Source organism: Protopterus annectens, chromosome 5.part0 (genome assembly GCF_019279795.1).
Source record: "Protopterus annectens isolate FY-2018-M chromosome 5.part0, PAN1.0, whole genome shotgun sequence".
Classification (NCBI taxonomy): Eukaryota; Metazoa; Chordata; order Ceratodontiformes; family Protopteridae; genus Protopterus; species Protopterus annectens.
The window spans coordinates 978151917-978169056 of NC_056735.1; the positions used below are offsets into that span (position 1 = coordinate 978151917).

Consider the following 17140-nt stretch of genomic DNA (forward strand, 5'->3'; position numbering starts at 1 on the left):
GCGCAGTCACAGATCCTCCCACTCCTCTCAGCCCTCTAGGCTCTCGGATCATGACGTGGAGAGAGTGGTCAGTAGGTTACTGAAGTCGCAGGCACTTGCCAAGATGTTGTCAAGCCCTCCTCAACAGGTGTCGGCTCTGTCCACTGCTATCGATCTTCCTCCTGCGACTCCATTGAGCTCGGAGCCAGAGATCGTTGGGGTTCGAGTTGTGGAACCATCGGCTCCAATAACTATCCCTCCTTCGGTTCCGATTCCCTCGATGGTGCCGTCCGTCGAGGGATCTGGGCACTGAGGCTCCCTCATTGGCTCCGAGGGGGCGAGTGTCATCGGACCCTTGTCCGACCCCGTTCTCCCTCTCGGAGCTTCGGCACAGGTGAGCTGGGTTCCTACATCGGCCTCGGAGCCGTCTCCCTCGGTGCGGAGAAGGATTCCGATTTCCTCGGAGCCGGAGCCTTCTCGGCATCATGGCAGGGACTCCTTCGATGTCATGAGGAGTGTTCTGGCCACTGAGACAGCTCCACATTCGACCCCATCGGCTCCGTCCCCTGTAGTGCCTGCGTTAACCTCTGCTCCTCCTCCAGATCCCAAGCGTGGGGAACTGGCGCTCCAGGGCACCCCATTGGGTGCTTTCTCTTCTTCCAAGGCCTCCCCTGATCATTCAGCGGAACCCCCTCGGAAGAAGTGCAAGAGGAAGCACATTGACTCCCCTGTGTCTGTCACTTCTGATACAGACTTAGATGAATCGGAAGGGTCCCCGAGATCCCCCTCTGAAGATGTTTCCTTCTCGGACATCCTAGAAATGCTTAAGCAGAAGGGGAACTGGACTCCCTTAGCCCCTACCGAGGATGAGTCTGTATTCCTGCATGCCTTCGGTTCCCGACCTTCCACCTCCTGGGTTTCTCCGCCTTTTGATCCACTCATATCAGTAGTGGCTCGAAAGGCTTGGTCAGCTCCAGATACAGTGGAACCAAACCCGAGGAGACCCGGCAAGTTTATCACTGCACCCGTTGATAAGCAGTTCTTTACTAAAGGTGTTCCTGTGGATGCCATGGTGGTAGCAGCAGCCACTAAGGAAGAGTTAGCAAAAACTTCTGCATCTGTCCATCCTCCTAACAAGGAGTCCAGGACTATGGATGGATATGGGAAGTGAATGTTTGCTTCAGCGACCTTTTCTATGAGGTCACTGAATTACTTATGCCATTTTATCTGGCTTCAGAGGGATCTCCTTAAAGAGTTCGGAGATACCCTTCAGGATCCATCAGCTGAAGGGGCTCAAACTAAAGTGGCTTCTCAGCTGGTGACCCTTAATTCTGTAGTCAACTCCTCCATGAGGCTCATTTCCTATGCAGCCGATGGTGCGAGTAGAGCCACAGGTACAGGCATGGCCCTTAGGAGACATGCATGGATGCGGCTGTGTAATTTTGCAGAACCCTTTAGAGCGTCATTCACTAACACCCCCTTTGATGGTTCCTTTCTCTTTGGACCACAGATGAAAGACACTCTCACTAGGTGTGAACAAGAAGGCGAGACACTCTCTGCCATGTGAGTTCATTTTTCCACTCCTTCCAGACCATACCCCAAGGGTCAGAAGAGTGGTAAAATGTGGTTTTGAAAATCCCAGGGAGACTCGCCTGACACACGTAGCGATTTTTCCTCCAGGGGCAGAGGAGGAAACAACAACAGACGCTGCCCTCGTGGCAGAGGGTGTCCACAGAACCAGGGCAGCAGAGAATCCTTCTCTGAATAGCCCTTCCAGCATCCCTGAAGGGTTGCCCGGCTGCCCGCCTCTGGAGGCAGTCAGGGGAAGACTTTCACTGTACCCAAAAGCCTGGCAAAATATAACGCAAGACAAATGGGTACAGTCAGTCATATCCGGAGGTTACAAAATTCCCTTCTCTCAACCCCCTTACCGTCAAGCAAATCCCTTCCAGATGTTCCACCCAATCTGAGGGACCAAGCAGTCATAGAAGTTTCAGGACTGCTAGAAAAAAGAGTCATCCAGGAAGTCCCGGCCGACCAACACAGATCCGGAACTTACTCAAGGTTCTTTTTGGTACCAAAAAAGACAGGGGACTGGAGACCAATTCTGGATCTCAGCAGACTAAACAAGTCTGTTCAAAGAACAAAGTTTTGGATGGTCACGCTACAGTCCATTCTACCCTTTCTGGGTCAGGACAATTGGATGTGCTCCATAGATCTTCAGGATGAGTACTACCACATCAAAATGGACAGGTGCTCCAGAAGATTTCTTCACTTCCGGCTGGGAGCCAGTCATTACCAGTTCAGAGCTCTGCCCTTTGGTCTCACCACAGCCCCCACGGTGTTCACCAAATGTATGGCAGTGGTCACAGCTCACCTGAGACGTCGAGGATTCCAGGTGTTTCCATATCTAGATGACTGGCTCCTTACTGCTGCTACCAGGCATCACCTTCTACAAGCCAGGGCCTACACAATCACTTTTTGTTCCCAGCTAGGCATTACAATAAACGTAGAAAAATCTGCCTTGTTACCCTGTCAATGGCTACCGCCAGACAGAATGACCACAATTCGACAGCAAGTACAAATTCTAATGCAGTGCAGAAGGGTCCAAGTCAGGATGGTTCTTCAAACTCTGGGTTCCGTGGCAGTGGAAATTCTTCTAGTCCTTCTGGCCAACTTTCACATGAGAATTCTTCAGTGGCTTCTGTTCACACAGTGGTCCTTTCAACAGCTGCCCATGTCTCACATGATCATGATTACAGACACATGCAAAAAGCACCTTTCCTGGTGGATGGTCTCCCCACTAGTCTCTCAGGGCAGACCATTCATTCAGCCCCCTCCGGTTGCCACAGTGACCACAGATGCCTCCCTGATGGGGTGGGCATTATCAGGGCAGGACAGTCCAAAGGCACTTGGCAGCCTCACGAGTACCATCTGCATATAAACATCCTAGAAATGAGAGCCGTGCTCCTAGCGTTGCAAGCTCTTCAGGAATCTCTCCCTTCTGGGATCATTGCAATTCAAACGGACAACATGTCAGTGGTTTGGTACATCAACAAACAGGGCGGAACCAGGTCCTACCCCCTATGTCGAGAAGCATTCAGACTCTGGCAGTGGGCGATCTCCTCCCAACAATTTCTGATTGCGACGCACATCCCTGGAAGGTCCAATGTCATAGCGGACAGGCTCAGCAGAGCTATTCTCATGCCTCACGAGTAGTCTCTGAATCAGGAAGTTGCGAATCTTATCTTTTGCAAATGGGGACAGCCTTGCTGCGACCTTTTTGCCACCCCCTTCAACAGCAAATGCAGCAACTACTTCTCCCTTCTTCCACTTCCAGGTCACACACCCAGAGACGCTGTAGTCCACATTTGGCCTCAGGGACTTCTTTATGCCTTCCCTCCGTTTCCCCTGATACCGAAACTCATACAGAAAGCAATATCGTTGGGTTGCAAAATGATCCTCATTGCCCCCTACTGGCCTCGACAGATATGGTTTTCATTTCTGCACCATTACCTTCTTGATCAGCCCTGGACTCTGGATCCGATTTGCTGATTCATCAATCAGGCGGGCTGCATCAATCCCTCCAAACACTCCAGCTCACAGCTTGGTTGCTCCACTTCCAACCGTAGCCAGGCTTCCCAACATTTCCCTGGCCGTACGTGAAATTATTGTCTCCTCGCACAAGTCCGCCACTAGAAGGACTTATGCTAGCAAGTGGAAACGTTTTTCTTGTTGGGAAGAGGCTAGGAACATAGATCCCTTTTCAGCCCCAGTCCACAAGATCCTGGAGTTCCTAGCAGAACTTTTTCATTCTGGGTCCGCTTCTGCTACAATCAGGGTTCAATTAGCGGCCATTTCAAACTTTCATGTTGGTTTCTCTAATGCAAACATCATGTCTCAAAAGCTATGTTAAGCTTTCCTAAGAGGGACTACTCTCCTTAGACCTCCAGTGAGAGATCCCCCTCTTCCTTGGGACCTAAATTTGGTACTAACCTCCTTAATTTTGCCCCTTTTGAACCTGCAGCATCCTGCTCCATTAAGTTTCTATCTTGGAAAACTCTCTTTCTGGTAGCTATTACTTCAGGCAGATGCGTCTCTGAACTTCAGGCACTATGTGTCCGTCCTCCTTACTTAGCTTTTCATAAGGACAGGGTAGCTCTGAGGACTAATCCCTCTTTCCTTCCGAAAGTCTGCTCAGAAAATAATTTAAACCAATCCATAGACCTTCCCGTGTTTTTTCCCAACCACATCAACAAGGCAGAATACAAATTACATCAATTAGATGTTCACAGACAACTGCATTTTTACCTGCATAGGACGAAGGGCATAAGGAAATCGGACCAACTATTCCTTTCCTATGCTCTAGGCAAACAAGGTTATCCAGTCTCCAAAGTGACCTTATCCAGGTGGTTGTCTCACATTATTACTTTCATTTATCAATTGAGAAACAAAGAGTTGCCTATCAAACCAAAGGTCATCCCACTAGGGCCTTGGCCACATCTGTAGCATTTCAATCTAGGTTGCCCATGGATTCTATCTGTGCAGCCACTACATGGGCAAATCCTCATACCTTTATTTCTCATTACAAGCTAGATATGGTTTCCAGGAGCAGAGCTGACTTTGGTTCCACTGTTCTAAAGAGTCTGTTCCAATGAGCCACCCAGGATTGTAGGCACTAGGGACGCTGCCCAACCAGCAAGAATGAAGGTGAGATAGACAACTTAACATAAAGAAGTTATGTACCTACCATAACGTTCCATGTTAGTTGTCTTCATCTCGCCTTCTTTCTTGCATCCCACCCTCCATCTCCCTATCCTATTGGACTGAGAGTTCAAGTTTCACTGGCTGAGTGTTCTCTGGTTGTTTCCTCTACTGACTTACAGAGTATGACAGGTGTGCTCAACATTTTGTTTGGAGAGGTTCATTCTCTAGCTATGGCTGGGGTTAGCTATTTCAAACGAGATCTGGGTAGCTAGCGCTAGGCATCATGGGATAAGGGGTAGCCTCTTGCCAGTAAACAGCTCTCGAGCTATAGAAGATTGCCGAGTCGGAGCCAAGAATCGGCTCCGATCCCAGCCAGCAAGAACGAAGGTGAGATGAAGACAACTAACATGGACCGTTATGGTAGGTACATAACTTCTTTTTCTTCAGGCAGCTTTCACCTCAACCAGGTGAGTCTCTGAACTATAGGCCCTTATGGCAAGTCCTCCCTTCCTTATTTTTCATAAAGATAGTGTCATTAAGGGCCAATCCCTCCTTAATTCCAAAAGTAGTAAATGAACTGTTCTTCAATCAGACCATACATTTTTTTGCTTTCTTCCTTAATCCAGAAAATAAGAAATAAAGAATTCTACTACATTCCCTTGATGTGCATATACAGCTCAGATTCTACCTGGATAAGTGCAAGGAGATTTGCAAATCTGACCAATTGTTTCTGTCTTTCCAAGAGTCCAGACTAGGTAATGCTGTTTCAAAGCAGACTGTTGCTAACTGCATATATAAATCCATTTCCTTTTGCCACACTATTTATGGCAAATCCTTACTTTCTCCAGCAAAGGCTCATTCTATTAGAGCACTGCCCTCATCTGGAGACTTTTACAAGGAAATTGACTCTAGAACAATTTTAGAAGCAGCTACTTGGTCCTTTTTGCATACTTTCACCAAACATTACAGCCTTTTCTAGATCCAGAGCAATTTTTACCAGGTCAGTCCTCTGGATTACTACACACTTCTGTCTCCCTTCCATTCACCAATCATACCTCTTATCCATTGGGAATCACCCAGCTGTTTGGAATACTACAACAGTGATCGAAGGAAGGACATCCATGTTGTAGTGCTACTTCCCTCCCTACCTTTCAATTTATCTGATTCTTCTTTCCTTTTTACTCATAGACCAAGGGGATATCAATTTCTTTCTGCCTCTCTTCTCTTAGCTGACAAGTTTATTTAGTCTGTCAAGCCTCCTCAGGTTTACTGGCTTGGAGATATTCTGTGGATTTACACTTGTACATCTGCATATGTACCCTTACACAGACCCATGAGCTTAGGTCATATGTCTGATGTATACAGCTGCATGGAAGGTGTTGGCTTTGGTACTTCAGCTGGACATCTGAGTTATTTGGTGAGATAACTCAAATGTTTGGAATACTACAACAGTGATCAGAAGGACATCTGTTGTGGTAAGTTCTTAGACAGCCTTATCTCTAGAAAGGTCTCAAATAATTCATTTACTGTTTCCCTCGTTTCCTTTTGTTCTGCAATTCATACAAAAAGCCAAGCAGAACAAGGACAGATTTATTCTTCTAGCCCAATTTCGGTATTGACAAGTAAGTATAGTGTTATCCTAGGCCCTTCTGAACCATCTTGAACATTTTGCTCTGCAATTTTATTTTATTTATTTTATTATTTATCTGACATTTGTTAATTGGATTAGTGTGACTGGGCAAAAGCCCTTTTTCAGAAGAGGCCCAAGGAGAAAAGCTCCAAACATATACAGAATACAAGATATAATGTAATACACTTTATAACAACAAAAAAGAAAAAAAATTACAATCAAATACCATAGTAAAAATTAACACTGATTACAATCAAGGATGTCAGAGACCAAAAACAAAAACCCATGTCTGTAGTAGTAACCCATAGTTATGAGTGAGCTCAGGATGAAAAAAGGAGGGAAAACAGAGAAGGTAGATTAAGTGGGTGCAGAGCAAGGACAGGACCAAGATTTTAGTAGGTTGTCCTTGAGAAATTTTTTGAAGCTATAAGTGTTATAGTTCTTAAGCATAGAGGCAGTTTATTCCAAACTTTAGCGATGGATTGATTGTAGAAAAGTCTGTCTATGTTTTTATTAGGCCTGTGAATTTCTAAGAGGTGAAGAGAAGAGCTTCGGAGAGTACATATTGGAGAGTAGGGAGAGATGAGGGTTGAGAGAGCAGGACAGGAGGAGGGTTTGTTTAGGATGGAGTGAGTGAGGTGTAGCTGGGGAAGAAGGAGTTGTTACTGGAATTCAAGCCCTTTTTAGGTTTTTTTAATGCTATGCAGTGGTGGGTGCAGTGGGGGAGATTGGCAACAAATCTAGCAATTTTATTATAAGTGTTTTCAAGTTTAAGATGTAGATTGGATTGTAAGTTGGTGAGTATAGGAGTATCTAGAGTAAGGTGGGCAGTAGGAAGGCTTTAGCTAGAGAACATTTAGCTTCATTAGTGAGATATTTTTTGTGCCTATATAACATCCTTAATTTTTATGGGTCTTTTTGATGCTCTATTGAGCGGGATGTCAAATTTAAGTTGGTCATCGATAGTTACACCAAGCAGTTTTGTATGTGGTTCGACAGTGATAATTGTGTTATTTAGGGAGGTGACAGTGAAGGTATTTTTGTGTTGTAGAAATTTTGGGAGGAGGAATAAAAGTTTAGTTTTTATAGGGTTGATTAGGAGTTGATTATTGGTTAGCCAGTGTTCCACTGACAGAAGTGATTCTTGGGTAAGGAGGTGAGTGAGATTATCAGAACAGGGAATAATTGTAGAATTATTTGGATTGTCAATCCCTCTGTCTAGCTGTGTGGTTAATGCAGTTTCTGTGAAGACCAAGTACTCTTTAGACCCAGTTGGGTAATTCAGATATTCATCTCTGCCTTACGTGCTAATACTAGAAAAATGTACAAGAATAAAAACCCATTTTTCTACATAGACTACTACAAAAGGCTTCAATCCCCTTCAGATTCAAAGTACTAGAGTATATCTCTTAGTTTTTTGACACAGGATTAAGATATTTTCCTGCTAAGGTGTACCTTGCTGCCATTTTGACTTTTGTCATGGTTCTAACTCTCTAGCATCTTTGAAGGCATGTGTGGCCTTTCTCAGAGGCACTTTCCTTGCTTATCTTCCAGTGAAGGACCCTGTCCTTTCAGTTGATTTGTACTTCTTTTTTTAGCAGCAGTGCCACACACAAATCGCCTGAGGGCCAGACAAGGATGAGTACAATGAGTGCACAGAGCAATAGACTGGGCCGATGACCACCAGAAAAAAGCTACCCAGACATACTAAGAAGAAGAAAAGAGTAAAGCCACTTACACACACACATACAGCACACACGCGCGCACACACACACACACACACACACACACACACACACACACACACACACACACACACACACACACACACACACACACACACACACACACACATTCTGTGCTGAGGCTGTGAATTTAATCATTCTTACACAGTTTGCACTGGGTATCTTATACTGTTGCATGCTTCATATATCAGGTGATTTGCACATTGTATAGGTAGGTGTGAATCATCTGGTGTGGGAAACACAGCAGTATAAGGTATCCAATTTAACTTGTGCAAAAGCACTCAGCAGCACAAGTGCCTACACATGCCTCACTTCTGCTGGGCAACTGCTGTCATACTTTTGCTTACTGTACCTCAAAGTACACCAATAGTAGAAGCAGTTAGAGTGTAAGCTTTTCTGTTGTTGTTGTTCTGTTTTATATTGCAGGAAGTTTATTTCTCATTGGCGCCACAGTAAAGCCAATGGAAGAGAGGTGCTGCTATGGTTACAAAGAGCCATAAATATAAGCATTTGTCAGTTAGCTTCAGAGTGCAAGCCAGACTTTTTAACAGAAAAGAACCAGATTTGGGCAAGACTTAGCAGGCTAAATAAAAAAAAAATGTTTATACGCAGTATCTAGCCTGTGGGCCAGGAGTTTCAGACTGCTGTCTCAGAGAAATTGACTCTTCCCCTTTCTGAAATGTCTGTCACAAAACATACTTTCTATAGCAATCATTACTCAGCTAGAAGAGTGTCTGAATTGCAGGCATTGTGAGTTAATCCTCCATGTTTAATTTTCCATAGGGTTAGAATGTCATTGTGAGGTAACCTGTCAGTTATGCCAAAGATAGCGAGACAAACCTCAATCCATCTGTCAACCTTCCTGTGTACTTTCCTAGTTACTCTAACATAGGTGAGTATTTGTTGTACTGTATTCATGTCCACAGGCGGCTCAGATTTGTTTGTAGAGGATCAAGTCATTAAAAAAGACAGTTATCTGTGTCTCTTTCTAATAAGAAAATGGTTATAAAGTTTTTAAAATCATTTTATACAGATGGCTGTATGAAATTCTTTTAGTAGGAGTAAAGTAACCCCTTTCCTTCTGTGCCTAGAACTCACTCATTCAGGATGATAATTCTGCAGCAGTTACATGAGCTTTACTGAATACTTTTGCAAGACACTGCAACTGGATGTGCTGTACAGATTTAGTTCTTCCTTCGGGGTCTCATTTGTCAGATGTATGTTCCCATGAGGATGACAGCCCAGAAGGAGGAGCTTTGGACTCTGTCCTGTTGTTAGTAAGGCTGGGCCTAAACGTGAACATTATGTTTACTTCCTATAATAAGTCCTTCCTCATCAACACAGCCGCCCTTGTCCTTTTTTCCTTCGTTGGTGACATTGTTTAATGGTGTCTTAGTTTTTATTTTGACTGTTTCTGCACCAACTTAATGCAGCATGGCAGAAGTTTAGGGAGGAAGCTGCTGTGCAGAGTATTATGGATAAAAGGGAGATGCTAGTACCCAAGGGAAGTGTCTGATGCTGAGCTGGCCAATTCCTGAAAGACTAAGTCCTACTGTTGACCAGGATAAACTCACTCATGCAGAATGTTATGGTAACCCACATATTCAGATGCAGTTTTTCAGTTTATTCCACTTGTAATTAAGAACTACTGGGAAACATAAAATAAAGTACATGTTAGAGTACAACTTCTTGAGGTACTCAGCTGTAAAAGTAAGTTATTATATGTGTTGGTATCCCTCTGGTATAATGGTATGAATTTCCTTCCTCCATCCCGTTTTTATTTTCTTTTTTCCTAATGCATGATTATGGAATCATTGAACATCATCTTATAATAAACCTGTTGAGTGACCCTTCAGTCTTGTAAGCATTCTGTGCTACCAAGGGTTTGGTACAGAAATTGAATTATAATTCATCTGTAGCTTTAGTCTGCTCTACTAGGTGCTTGAGGTGATGTACATAGTTTTCTAGACTTGTATTATACTTTATGATTCATTAGTTCCAAAGAGTCGTTATTTGTAGGTGCTACTTTACACTTGGGTCAGTGACAGAGGATAATCTCATTTGCACACTGTTACTTTGGACACTAGAGAGTCCCAGTGGTGTTGTCCATATCATCTGCTTGCTGGTTTCTGTTTCTGGAGTTCACCTCCAAAAACAGATAAGTTTTATCTGTACTACTTCGCGTTTGCTCAGTTCATTCTCTTCCATTAAGTGATAGTTCATTTAACCAGCCTGCTAAGGTATTTACTTCCAAAAGAAATCTGAACATAGTAATGAAAAACAGATTCAGAATTTAGGGATTATTAACCTTTCTTCACTTCTGTTTTATTTTTCTGTAGTTGGAAAACAGTGGACATGCCCCTGTTGTGATAAGAAGTATGTTACAGGTTACATGCTGCAAAAACATGTGCAGTTAACTCACGACAAGGTAGAGGCTCAGAACTGCCATCTTTGTGGAACAAAAGTTTCGACTCGAGCATCCATGAGCAGACATATGCGTCGTAAACACCCAGAGGTGAGACACCAGCACTGGATATATGTTTAAGGGTTTTCTTAGTCCTTGACTAGAGTAGCACATTTAGCACTCCATTAAAGCATAGTATTCAGTAAGGTCAGTGCTTTGTTTTTTGGGGTATGTCAACTAGGTATGTAATGTTAGTGGCAGGTACTGGAAAGATAATATCCACTTGAAAGATAGAGGTTGGTAAGAGATTGACACTGGCTGCATGACTAACAAAGGTTCCTAAGGTCTGCGTACACTAAAGAAATAAATTATAACTTAAAATTTTGTAGTAACCCACCTTGGTAGCGAGTAGATACTTCTGCTGGAGTCCTGCACTCCTGCTTAAAATCAGCAGCTGAGTTAACATGGAAAAGAAAGTGAACCAGGAGGGGAGAGAGAGGGAAAGAGAGGAAGAAATACACACCCACAACTACACACATGCAGAGCATGTTTACAAAGGAAGCTGCACTTTTCCCAAAAGAATGGCCATATATTTCTCAACTGTTCCTGATTCGTGTTTCATACTTTTGCCCTATCTCTCGTAAAAGTTTTGATTTCCTGGTAAATTACTAAGGATTAGTCAGTGAGTGACACAAGTTCAGAAAGGAACAAAATACAGACTAGTACAAGGCGAGCTTATTAGTCCTTCTCTTCACTATGTGCGGAGACGTTAGTCTAGGTAATGTACCAGGGTAAAGAGGAAGGCCAGTACAGTCCGAGAGAGTGTCAGTCATAGCCTGATGGTAATGTAGTCAGACAGAGTGAGAGTTAGCATGGAAAAACATTGAGGTGGTTTAAGATACATGGAGGAACTAAGGAACAGGTACTGAAAAGGTAAGAAGGGCGAGAGTTAAGAAAGATATGAGAGTTTTTGGGACAAAGCTATGATTAAATAGTATGTGGTGTGTAAAAATATTATGTGGAACGTGTTTTATGCAGACACGTGTAAGATCCAGTTATATGAGCTGGGCAGATAGTACACATACTGTAGGAAGGAGAAGCTAGGATAAGTAATGCACCTAGTGTGGGGTGTAAGAGCTAAGGTGTCTGAGAGAAAAGAACAGGCTTTGAAATATGATGAGGGTAGGACTGAGTACAGGAACATGGCTTTAAGTGTAGGCGGTTCCACTTTGACTTCTTCCATGATTTTTACATAGAATGCTAGTTTGGGCTGTTGATTCTAAAATTGCATGGTCTAATATAAATCCCTCCTTTGTGAACTGATAGCACTGCAGCTTGTCTCCCTAGATTAGAAGAGTATCCACATATTAACATTTTATTTATTGCAGTTGATAGGAGTTTAATTAGGTTTTGTTTCTTGTAAGAAGCAGTCAGGTATTTTGTCTAGTCATGTGTTTCATTTTACTTGTGGCAGCAGTTGTCATATCTGTAGTTATATAACAGTTGCCTCTCCTTGTGCGTATAGCACTCTCACAAATGCCTTTGCTTTCAGTGATTTTGCACATAATTTTCCATTAATGGCATCTGTTGTGTCCTCCTGCTGGTTGTTCATTTCATTGTTTTAATAAAATGTTATGTTCATACTTTTTCCCTTTCAGTTTTCTGTTATAATTAAAGCCTTTAGGATCAAGGTGTGTTCATAGATGATATTTGTGTAATTTGATAAGAAAAACAAGAAAAGCAGTTAAGTTTTGAAGAGTAAGCAGTACCCTGAAATAATAATGTTATAATTCCATCAAAGTACATACTTTATTTTATTTATTTGAAATTTACCTGTTTTTTTCTTACTGGTACAGGTTCATGAAAACATAACTGAACTGTACCTTAGTCACTTTTGATAAATATATCATTTATTGCATATCATACCATGATCCCCCCCAAAACGTGCACGCTGATTGGCCAGCGTGCCCGTTGTAAATCGAGTTATACTAATGGAAAAAGGTCCGGTCGCCCGGACTTTTTCCCATTAGTATAACTCTTTTTTTTTAAAACACTGTCTCGCTATGTTAAATGGGTTTAACATAGCGAGACAGCTTTAAAATAAGCAACGGATCTCCGTTGCTTATTTTAAAGCTGTCTCGCCATGTTAAACCCATTTAACATAGCAGACAGTGTTTAAAGCAACGGAGAAAGCAAGATCTCGTTGCTTTTTTATGTTTCGCTATGTTAAATGAGTTTAACATAGCGAGACAGTTTTAAAATAAGCAACAGAGATGTCCGTTGCTTATTTTAAAACTGTCTCGCTATGTTAAACTCATTTAACATAGCGAAACACTAAAAAAAAAGCAGCGGAGATCTTGCTTTCTCCGTTGCTTTTGCCCACAGCTCTGATGTACTGCGCAGGCGCGCAGTACATCAGAACTGCCGCGGATGCCAGACATCTGCGGAAGGGCAGTAAACAGGCATTATACTATGCCATTATTTAAGAAAAGTAATAGTTTCTTTTCTTAAATAATGTCATGGTATAATAGCAATAACCCACTTCTGGGTGTGGGTAATGCTAAATTTACCCACGGTTGGCTTTGTTTGGTCCCTTGGGCTTCGCCCTCGGGACCAAACCACGCCAACCGTGGGTAAATTTAGCATTACCCACACCCAGGCGTGGGTTATTGCTATAATAGTCACTTGTTGCATTAATATTTTCATTTGCTGAACCATAGAAAGGGTGATTTCATTAAGAGTGAGATGGATTATTTCAGGTCAAAGGCGACATATCATGAACTACGTTAATTTCTGAGGGTGTAACTTTGAGTGAAGTGCAGAATGATTCTAGATTTAATATGCTAGCTAAGATATTACCATCCCTAGTTGGATTTCATTCTGTTTGTTCCATATTGTATTGATTAACAGTGCCTTTGAGAAGTTTGCCTACTCACTGTTTTATTAGTTGAAATCTCCAGAATGATTGTTTTTCCATCAGTCAAAAAGTCTTTATACTCTGCATGGGTTACAGTGGTCAGTAGGTTTCTATGATTTTTTTAAATACCAGCAATATTAATAAATGTGTGCACAATTTCTGTTGCTGAGCTGTCTTACTGGTTTCTAGCTTTAACTGATCTTTTACAAATATTGACACTACTACTTATCTCACTGGATTTGCAACAGTGAAAGTAGCAAAATGTGAAATTTATTGTATGCATTTTAAATCTTTAAATCATGTTTCAGTAATATACCAGTTGCAGTATCCACTAAACGAAATAAATCTTCTAAATCGACTTGTACCATTTTACATAGCCACCTTCACCTCAGGATGGTGATGAGCTGGGGCAGTGCATGGAACTGTCATGTGACCAGTACGGTTTATTCAAGTACAGCTCTTAAATGAGTGACTGCACCATTGCTTCTGTGAAACAGAACATTCAGTCATTTTTAATAGTCTCTCATGTTGAGTAAAACCTTTGTTACTGAGATCAGTGTGGTTGCACAACTATGGAGGTAAGGAAGTTCCTCCTCACTCCTGGGCTTCTTGTACAGAAACAAACCTTTTCTTACCTACTCCTCTAGAAATTCTTTAACAGCATCTTTCTCCTTTCACTCCTGTATGCAACAGCCATCCTGAATAATCTTCTCTCAACCTTAAAAAGTAAACTAGAGATTTGCTACAATAAAATAGCAAAGTTTGCATCCAACTTACCAAACTGTTCACACCACTGCCTAATACTTACACTGGCTCAAACTACCTAATTAGTTTACCTTCTTCCAACTGCTTACTTCCCATAAAATAATACAGAAACCCAACACCTGGCCATCACTACATAAAAATTGTCAAACATTACTTCCCTCCTAGGAATCTCTGATCACAGAACAAAAATCTCCTCATCAGGACCAAGACTCAAACATTGCAGGTTGCTCACTTAACTCAACCTGTGTTGCAAACCACCCATCTTAAAACAAGGCAACATGGTTACAAGTTTAAAGCACAAGCTAAAACAATAGCTAACTTTCTCATGACTATGTTTGTGCTCCCATCCTAAGGCCACCCTTCTTTCTGTTTCTGTTCCATTACCAGTCTAGCAATCACCGTGCCTTTCTCACCTTTCTTATCCAGTGTCTGTTTTTCTCCTTCTTTCACCCCCACTACTGCTCCTTCAAATAATTTATATCCTTAATCCTGTCCTGCTAATACCCTCCTTACCTTCCTCATCTCCTTGCCTGTCTACTGTTTTCTCAACCTGTCCACTATCAGAACTTTTTCTACATATTTTTTCTTGGTTATTCTGCTTGTACCCTTCCACCAACTCTTCTTTTTTCTCTTCCTGCTTTAGTGACATCCCAACCTCATTTATGTCAATATACGTGCCTAATCTGTGTGCATTATTGTTGCTCTTGTATTTCCAGCTATTACTAACATGTCTGACTTTGAGTATTATTAGGAAAAATTTCCAAGATGGCTGCACACTGACTAACAGCTTAATTTCAGCTCTTCCAGTGTTAAAACAGAAATTCAGAAAAGAGAACCAGGGAAAATGTCTTTTGGGTATATTTCAGTAACTAGCTAGTAAGTGTATTGCATGGATGCCAGCAAGAAATAATTTAGAGAACCTGAAAGGAAAAACTTAAGCTTTAAACAGGTATTCAGATAAGCTGATAAAATTACAAAAATCAGAGGTTGAAATGATGAAAAGGCTAGCTGAGTATGAGATTGTTCAAGAAAAGATGTTTCACAAAGATGGTAGAGTTAGAGGACAGAGCAAGTAGGGAAGACATGAGATTTTTTTGCTGTACCAGATGAAAGAAAAGTTGTGTAAAATCTTACCATAACCATAGATGTCCTTCTCTTCCATGTTGCAGTATTCATCACATATGGGTTTACTTCTGTTGCTACCCGAACGTCCTGCCAGTATACAAATGTTTTCAGTCACTGTATGGTGCATGGGATGTCTGACGTGGCTAGTGGATTGTGGGACATAAAAGTGACGTCTGCATGCACCAGCCTTCAGAACTGTAAGCCCCAGTCGGAAACAGTCCTAGCAAGGGAAAATGCCAGTCCTTTGCCATTTGCTATCCAGAATGGGAAACGCAGCATAACAAGAGGGGAAGGAGGGTAGGAAGGAATACTGCAGTATGTAAGAGAAGGACATCTGTGGTTATGGCAAGATTTTACACAACTTTTCTATATCCTTCTAGTCCCATGTTACAGTACTCATCACACATGGGTGAATGCCAAAGCTCACTGTGAAGAAGGGGGTGGTGGTCTAGAGGCGGTCGCCAGGAATCCATGAAGGATAGCCCTGACAAAACCCGCCCTGGCTCTGGAAATGTGGTCTAACTTGTAGTGTTTGGTGGAGGTGTGCACTGATGACCAAGTGGCTGCTTCAAGAATGTAGAGGTATCCAAACCCCCTGAAGAAGGCTCCAGAGGAGGCCATAGCCCCAGTGGAGTGTGTTTTAACAGTAACCTACATGGATTTCCCATGGAATTTGTAGCAGAAGATGATAGGTTTGGAAATCCAGCTTGAAGTAGCTTGCTTGGGCCCTGGGATAAAAGGAGACAGAGAGTTGATTAGCCTGTCTGATGGAGTTGGTTTTATGCAGATAAAATCTGAGTTGTCTGTGCACATCCAGGAAATGGAGTACTCTCTCACCCGTTCCCCTATGGGTTAGGGAAGAAGGTTGGTAGGTGGTTGGCTTGATTTAGGGAAAGGTCATTCACTACCTTGGGCATGAAGGACGGGTTAGTTCTAAGAGTAACCCTGCCAGTGTGGAATATCAGGAAAGGTGGAATAGCCATGAGGGCTTGTAGCCCTGATACTCTTCTGGCTGAGGTCAGGGCCATGAGTAGTAGTGTTTTAGGGAAGCTTTGTCTGCTGGCTCATATGGCGGAAGAGTAAGCTTTTCCAAAACATAGTTGAGTCCCATGGGGGTAGAGATGGCTTCCTGGGGGGTCTCAGGTGAAGGACCCCTTTAAAGAATAACTTAGCTGGTAGTCTGGATGCTAGGGAGATCCAGAGGGAGGCATGCTGAAATGGCAGATAAGTGGGCTTTAATTGAAGAATAGGCCAATCCTGTCTACAGTAGTTCACACAGGTAGGACAGAATTAGAGGGATCTCACTTGCAAGCGGGTCCAACTGTCTTTTGGGACACCATATAGAAAATCTCTTCCACTTTGAAAGGTAAGATTTTCTCGTATTTGGTTTCCTGGCCTACTGCAGGACAGTGAGCACATCCTCATTGTAAAGGTGTCTGAAGGGGATCAGAATCCTATCAGCCACAGGGTGAGGTGCAGCAACTGCCACAGTGGGTGTATTTGAGATCTTTTGTGCTGTGTGAGAAGGTCCACTCTGAGGGGTAACTTGTTGTGATTGCCCTTGGATAGTTGTAGTAGTAGGGGGAGCTAATACTGTCTTGGCCAATAGGGAGTTACCAACAAGATTTTTGGTCTGTACTGCTGAATCTTTAGCAGGACCTTCTGTACAAGTGGGAAGGGGGAATGCATAGAGAAACTTCCTCTTCCAAGAGATTGAGAAGGCATCCATTGCCATTGCCTGAGGGTGTAGGCGCCTGGTGGAGAAGGAAGGAAGTTGCCTGTTGATGGAGGAGGTAAACAGGTCTACTTGAGGTGTACCCCACCAGTGGACCAGGTCCAGGAAGACATCCCTGTGCAGTATCCATTTG

General features: G+C 42.8%; 1 protein-coding gene across 1 annotated transcript in view; it reads left to right on the plus strand.

Moving 5' to 3' along the window:
- PRDM15 (PR/SET domain 15) overlaps window positions 1-17140 on the plus strand; it is an 852733-nt gene that overhangs the window by 678725 nt on the left and 156868 nt on the right. Inside the window, exon 21 of the mRNA XM_044071950.1 lies at window positions 10401-10576. Within this exon, the coding sequence (XP_043927885.1) occupies window positions 10401-10576 (176 nt within the window). The remainder of the gene's footprint in view (window positions 1-10400; window positions 10577-17140) is intronic.